Source organism: Diadema antillarum, unplaced genomic scaffold, assembly GCF_040938485.1.
Source record: "Diadema antillarum isolate AM-2024a unplaced genomic scaffold, OU_Dant_1.0 seq00001083_RagTag, whole genome shotgun sequence".
Taxonomy (NCBI): domain Eukaryota; kingdom Metazoa; phylum Echinodermata; class Echinoidea; order Diadematoida; family Diadematidae; genus Diadema; species Diadema antillarum.
In genome coordinates this window covers 949,902-957,500 of record NW_027271903.1, presented here as the reverse complement: position 1 = coordinate 957,500, position 7,599 = coordinate 949,902, and the positions used below count along the sequence as shown (strand labels likewise).

Below are 7,599 nucleotides of genomic sequence, written 5' to 3'. Positions count from 1 at the left end.
ACATTCATCTTCCCATCGGTGTTGTCTAATGATATAATTATACGGATCTTAATGTGTCATTTGAGGAAGAGCTCAAATTATAGTGTTGTTATAATGTCCTATACCTCACGTATCATAGAGACATCTTGATCCTGATAACAATCGCATAGGTATTGTTTGAAAACAGATCACATTCTCGGTGATCATAATTATCGAGATTCATCATGTCACTGTGATATATATTTATTACACCATGGTTCATCTGACTGATGACTGTATTAGTACCATGGGTATTCGTTTTGCAGCTTGATCCGAATTACAGCAATTGTGAAGATTCGATTTAACCCTCTATGTGCTTTGAGTGCTGATTGGTACAGAAACCACCACAGCTTTACATTATAATGTACACTGTCCAAAGTCCATAGCACAGAAGGGGTTAAATTGCAGGTGGTTCAAAAGATGAGCAAAATCGAACCAGGGAGGCTGGAAAACACATTCCTGATCGAACGAAGTGAGTGGTAGAGCTTCCATCAGATCTGACATAAATGTGCGGCAACGAATGTTTTGCGCTCCTTATCTCTGCAAGGAACATAGTTGAGTTGTTTGCGATTAAACGTGCTAAGAGGAAAGAACATAATAAGAAAACGTGGGATTTTATACATTCAATGCTTCAAGAATATTCCTCTGTATGCAACAACTGAGTTACATGTATTTTACTAGAGCTATCTGATGATGGAATTATACTTTAAAATGTCCGGAAACGCCAGTTAACCCTTTTGCTAACAAACTCTTCGATCACATTAACTAGCAAACATATATAAATCAGATGAGGTGATGACGTCATGGCTTTGTAAGTCTCCCATTGGCCTAAACACAAATCTTCACTAAATTACGTGTTTGTAACGACGTTAATTCTTCCTAGAATTCGACTCGTACCACCCGATGACCAGGTCATTTCTGGAGATGGCTTACCTCGATGCTCGTACAACAAGTCACGTGACAGAATGAGCAACTTTTTTGGAGAAAGGTATATGCACCCTTTTGACTTTTCTATGTCTATATTATGCACAAGATGATATTGATAGATTGAGCAACAATACGTGCTTCGAATCGATTAAAAAACAACAGCAAACAAACATTGAAATAGAGTGGACGCAAAATTACTAATATATAGGCGTATCTGCGTTGTCTTAAAAATCATTATCAATCAGTGCACGTTTTGGATTATTCATGCTATTGTTGATGTTCTATTTCTCGTGCTCATCGCGAAATATTTCCTATTTTTTCCTCAAGGGAATGATGTCTTTCCCCTCATTACAGGATTCTTGTTATGTGGTCGAATGAAATCTCGATGGATTTATTGGTTATAAGCGAACGTCTTTATTAAGAATACCATGGCCGCTGTTACACATCAATACTTTCCTGAAAAAAAAATATGTAATTGTACATTGTATGTAATTTTTTACGGCTTGAATTCTCCTGCCAAAGAAAAAATCTACAGTTTTTCTGCATCCAAAAGTAATAAGAAATATACCTCTAATTACACGAGCAAAACCTGTATAGCAATGTGACTGCCGCCCAGTCGCCCAACTTTCACTAAGTCACTTTCACTTGTGTCGTATTTTCCAAAGTAACATTTATTTTCTTCATTACTAAATAATTACTATGATGACAATAAATGTGCATGAAGGGAGGCATGGCACCAAAAAGCGCAACTTTATATCGGACACACATAACAACACGTAACAGACGACAAAACGAACAAAAAATAAACTAAAAAACACCAACAAAGGAAAAAGAGTAGAAAACGAGAAAAAAGGGTACTCCAGTGCAGAATTGAAATGCACACTGATAGGATATATCATGCGCGTACTATGATTATAACCTGAATCAATTCATTGTAAAATTAATTTATAGCAACTAATTATCAGAATTTCTGTTATAAAAAGAAAGGATTTTCATGTATGCGGCTTCTTATGACTACTTGACAATTTATTCCACAACTTAGAGCCGGTATACCGAATGGTTTTTGAAACAAAGATGTTTGATATCTTAAATATGCATATGATTTCATCTGTATGTGACTTTGTGTGACCTTGATAAGACCTTTAGTATGTGACTTTATAGCATACATGTTGATCTTAATAGTATATGTTGTGGTGAAGTTCAGTGATCATGACTATTGGCCATGGGTCGATCTTGAACTCTTTTTGCATAAAGAAGATATTTTCCAGTTTCTATCTATCCACGGAACCAAACAACATTATCATTGGACAGGTGGATATACCCAATGGAAACAGACATGTATATCCACACACAAAAAAAAAAAATAGAAAAAAAATGACATTTTCATTTCATTTTGACCTTGACTGCGGCTAAAGTACGATTACTTTTTTGTCTTCTTTCACCGCTTCGTGGTCATTGAGATGACTATCAATGTTTTTGTTGAAAGAAAAAAAGAAGAATGAAAATAAATGAATTGAATTGAATTGAATTGAATTAAATTTACATAAAACTAGCTATTCCGAGCTCAAGTAGGCCTACTCGCTGGAAATGACAATTTGTGGCTAAAGCATGATCACCTTTGACCTTGACCTTTCACCTTTCATCGCTATCATGACACTCATATTTTGATACATCTACCCTTTCTGCCAAGTTCAATTTCTATTGGACATTCCGAGCTGAGTTGTTGCTTTTTTTATTCAAATTCAATGACCCTTCATACTTTTGACCCCAAAGAAAACCCACTGAACGATTTTACTCGAATCGTAATAAGGAGATCTAAGTGGTAAAACATAATACCTCCTGCTTTCTTTGGAATCAGAGTCATGAAAAATAATTTAGATACAGTGTATTGACAACCAGTAATATCCATGGCTCATTGTCACTAATTTAATTTCAGCTACGATGCCAATCTACCACCGTTCTTGCCGAGAAATCACAGCAACATTCCCGATATTTTTTCTTATCCTCTGCCCTTTGGGTTGCAGAATTCAGGTGAATAATTTGTGTTTTCGTGTTATTTTTTCTGTCGTATTTTCATTTTACGGCGCCGGAGTGGAGGGGCACACGCTACTTGAACTATTTTGTTCCTGCGACGTAGCCGACCAGTGATCTGACTATGACGTATTGAGCATTGTCCGATCACTGACGTTGAGGGCATAAATGCATCCACTAATATTGTCACCTTTGACTTCCTACTATCTAGTAAATGATGTAACTTGTATGATGAGAATAGTAATCTAAATTCATGAAATTCATGACAAATTGCCCTACGTCGACGTTAAGGTTCGAATCCTGCTCGAGTATCTACGCCCATGATTGTCTAGGTCGATGTAGGGCAATTGGTCAATCAGTTGCAACGAGAAAAGTAATATCATTGAGGAGGTCTATTGCGCTAACTCCTTCTGGCTTATCAGAAACGTGGTTGTAGAATTACGGCACAGTAAATTAAGAAGTATAAATTATCTCACTTCCTTTATTTCTAAATTGTTATGCTGTGTTGAAGATAAATTATACATTATTAATGATTATACAGATTTACCACTAACTGAAAATGAATGTTCCCACGCCATATAGAACATAGCTTAATTGGAAGTCGAGAATATAAATTATACATAAGTACACACACATGTATACACACACACACACACACACACACATATATATATATATATATATATATATATATGTATATATATATATATCTTGATATATTCATCAGTGTAGAATGACTACGTTGTTTGTGTCTATGCGCAGAGAGCGTTCTCAAGAAAGCTCTGGCAGTTGTCAGCAGGACTGGCTTCAATGCAACAAGGCGGTAAGTCCACGACACAAAACGAACAACACCAACAGTCAATTAGTTGTGTCCTTTTACACAGGGATTCATGTTGATCTTCGTGTTGGACGTTCTGAACTTAACCGGATAAGTTTCTGAGAATTGTGGAATATATATAGTGGTAATTGTTGAATGAAAATAGGGCCCACTTTTTGAATGGAGATACGACATACGAAGTCTTTGATAAGTTCATGAACTTGTTCAATATGGCGCACTGTTTCTTGTGGGCACTACGGAGAAAATGGTTTCACGACTCACCCGTCCATTTGATCAGATTAAAAAAAAAATGCCCTATTATGTCCTGTTATGCTTTCGTGTGGTATGGTATGGTATGGTATGGTATGGTATGGTATGATAAAGTAGAGTGTACCATTTTACGGTATGGTGTGCTTTAGGTATGGTATACGACGTTGTATGGTAAGTGTATGTAGGAATTTGACTCATGGTCAACATTTTCTATCTCTTGAGAGACGATGCCTTGTGGTGATGTTTCGTTTTATATTGTCTATTTCTTATGCCAGGAAACAATGTTTACGCTGCGTGGTCGTCGGCAACGGTGGTATACTCTCAAAAACTTCATTGGGTAATACCATAGATGAGCACGACGTAGTCTTTAGGTGAGTGATTAAGATTCCTCTACAACACAATCATCAACGTCTAGGAGAAGGGTTCCTCATCATCAGTGTTTTGATGGCAGATGAACTTTCAGAAGGATGAATCCGTCAAATCTATGAATTATCATATTGTTTGAATCCATTGTCGCAAGACTGTAAATAGGAACTGTCAAGATTTTCACTGAAGTCGTGCAGACATGCAGTAGTTGAAAATAGTATCTTTAGTGGATTTTAGCATTGTTCAAGTGAAAATGTCGGATTATACGTTGTGTATGCATACATCATATGTTTTTCTATTTCTATTTTATGTTTATCTGCACACAAGTAACGTATACGTAGATTTATTTACTTTATGCATACATGCAAATAGACAACACATCTATAGGCATGTCTATTTGTGCTTTCATTTAGATCTCTTTAACAGCTTTGATGAGACTCAAAAATATGTTTATATTGTTATCTTTGTGCAATGAAGAATTCATTTTTTAACGTATAAAATGGTTCGTTATTTTTAAGGTTCGTTAATACGCACCTTCTTTTGATTTTGGGGTTATCAAACCTTATTTCATTTTCAGATGAACAAGATTCAGAATAAAGGACCTTCGGAATAACATTCTTGGATTTCATTTTAGGATTAACAAACCTTCGGAGAACGAACTAACATCTCACACTAAGAAAAATAGATTCAACTTTGAACCTTGACGTTTGACGCAATTATAGTAACTTTTCGAGTGCAACTTTGCCCCCTTCAGACCACTTCGCACCCATCTGGTCTGAAAGGTGCAAAATTGCACCCTTAAGGGTGCTACGATAATAGTGTCACATGTAAAGTTGCAAAGTTGAACCTATTGTTCTTAGAGTGTACGTATAGTGTTTCGGAATTACGAACCTTCGGAGTAACAAACCTTATCAATCTTTATCTTCGGATTAACGAACCTATACGGAAGCACGAACATCTACTGCTTTTCTACTACAGTATCTCTCAGTACCATGAAATCACTTTCAGTGCTTTCTTTCTCACAAATATGGTGGAAAGACGCAGCGAAAATGCCAATGTTAGGATATAGGACCAAACTCTGCAAAGATAATGTACCATCACCATGGCCCGTATCTCTGTTCATAATGTATGTACCAACTGTTTCCATGTATAATACCAACAACATTCCCTTTTCACGGGAAAGAAGAAGCTTCATTCATTTTTTTTTTCATACATTATATTTTTGCCAATACCTGCTAATAGTGATTTATGGGAGATGGATGAAACTTACTATTTTTGCGTCATTTTTCTCCCAGTTATTGGCCTACGATTGTATTTATTGTTGGCAAGTTTGAACATACCATTCTCTATAGCTACTCTTATCTCATTCTCTCTTTATGACTATCTCTCTCCAGACTAAACGACGCGCCCACAGCCGGCTACGAGGAAGACGTTGGCTCGAAGACCACCCTGCGGATGGCCTACCCGGAAAGCAGTTTCCAGAATAGAGACCTCTACCGGGACCACTGGCTCTATGTTGTCATCCTCTTCAAGCCGTCTGACGGGGAGTGGCTGGTGGACGTGGCCTCTGGAAAGACGGTGGTGCGTCGCTCGCTCGTAGATTCCTAAAGGCTCCCCCAAACCATGCTTGAAATATGAAGCTATACTGGTATTTATAGCTTTGTCTACAGAGTCTGGAAGCGCAGTTTTCATGACTACTCAATTGCTACCATATTTTGCATCTTGAACAAAACGTATATTGTAGTGCATCTTACTCTGATGGTATCAGGTGTAAATTCATCAAACGGAAGATTGGCGGGGGAGCCGTAACATAAAACATGTCAATAAACCCCAGACGTTTCTTTCACTGGAGTCCTACACTCTGACACTGAAGAGGTGGTTGTAGCATCAATGTCGATGTTTTCTCATTATTATTTCATGTGATTATTGTCACATTAGGAACGTTATGGTCATCATCAGGGTTGTTGTAAAGTTGTTGTTTTTTTCTCTATTTTCATTGGTCTGCAGAGAAGTTCGTTGCACTTCTGGAAGTCTGTGGCCAAGTCGTTGCCTAAGCCAGCGGATGAATTCCGAATCTTTAACCCCCTCATCCTGAGGGAGGCAGCAACGATGATTGGCTTTGATATCAGCAGCGGGAAAATGAACAAGGTGAGGCGACACCTTTCCTCTTTTCATACTCTCTCTCCCTCTCTCATTCTATATGTTTCTCTCTCTCTCTCTCTACGCCTGTGTCTCTCTTTTCTGTTTGTCTGTCTGTGAGTCTGTCTCAGATATATGAAGAAAACAGCTAAAATGAAGCCGAAATACATGTAATTGATATTCACATTCACATTCACACGATTATTGACAATCAATTGAATGATCTGATATCTGCTTTATTTGATTAGTCATCTTTCGATTTCCATTGCGTACACTTTCCATCGACAACTCCTTTAATGTTTTGACAAGATCTTCTCTTTTGCGCATGCCGATACAGAACGTACCGACAACAGGCAGCCTAGCGATCTCCATGGCAACACGTCTGTGTGACGAAGTGAGCGTAGCGGGTTTCGGCTACAGGGAAGACAAGCCACTGCACTACTACGACAAGAGCAAGGCCAGTGATATGAAGAAATCGTGGACGCACAACATCGACAAGGAGAAGCAATGGCTCCAGAAGCTGGTCGTCCAGGGCGTCATCCAGGATTTGACTGGGGGCATAGTGAAAACGTGAGGGACCATGCGTCAAGATGAGTCCCAAAAGAAGAATAGGAAAACACACCTTTCATTTCGTTTCCATCTACTGTAGGCGCGATTTCAGGCTCTCTTTCTCAGTAGTCTCCTGGTGCTGTAAGTCTCTTTCACTCCAGCAAGGATTGTGTATGGAGTGGTCAGATCTTTTTTCCTTTCTTTTTTTTTTAATTAAAGAATGTCCTTTCTCTTTGTGGGTGCCATTTTCCAGACTACAGACAAGCCAACAAACCGTGTGTTACACAGTACTAGACCTAGCAATTTTCGGTTTGATGGGCCGTGCCAGACAGATGGGGCAAGGCGGACGTTAATTGCACAGACTTTGGATGGTTACGCCAAGAGGATGGTGCTCCGCGGAACGAAGGTTCGCTGTGTTTGACGTGACCGACGGATGAGCACTAGACAAAAGCAAAACCCGTGCGGAAGCTGCGTTATTGTAG

General features: G+C 38.4%; 1 protein-coding gene across 1 annotated transcript in view; it reads left to right on the top strand.

Moving 5' to 3' along the window:
• The window catches only part of LOC139743461 (CMP-N-acetylneuraminate-beta-1,4-galactoside alpha-2,3-sialyltransferase-like), a 41,972-nt gene extending 34,725 nt beyond the window's left edge, over positions 1–7,247 (top strand). The window contains exons 4-10 of the mRNA XM_071653942.1: positions 902–1,006; positions 2,882–2,976; positions 3,739–3,799; positions 4,339–4,434; positions 5,824–6,010; positions 6,437–6,577; positions 6,906–7,247. Of these exons, the coding sequence (XP_071510043.1) occupies positions 902–1,006; positions 2,882–2,976; positions 3,739–3,799; positions 4,339–4,434; positions 5,824–6,010; positions 6,437–6,577; positions 6,906–7,142 (922 nt within the window). The 3' untranslated portion in view covers positions 7,143–7,247. The remainder of the gene's footprint in view (positions 1–901; positions 1,007–2,881; positions 2,977–3,738; positions 3,800–4,338; positions 4,435–5,823; positions 6,011–6,436; positions 6,578–6,905) is intronic.
• Positions 7,248–7,599: the final 352 nt, after the last annotated feature.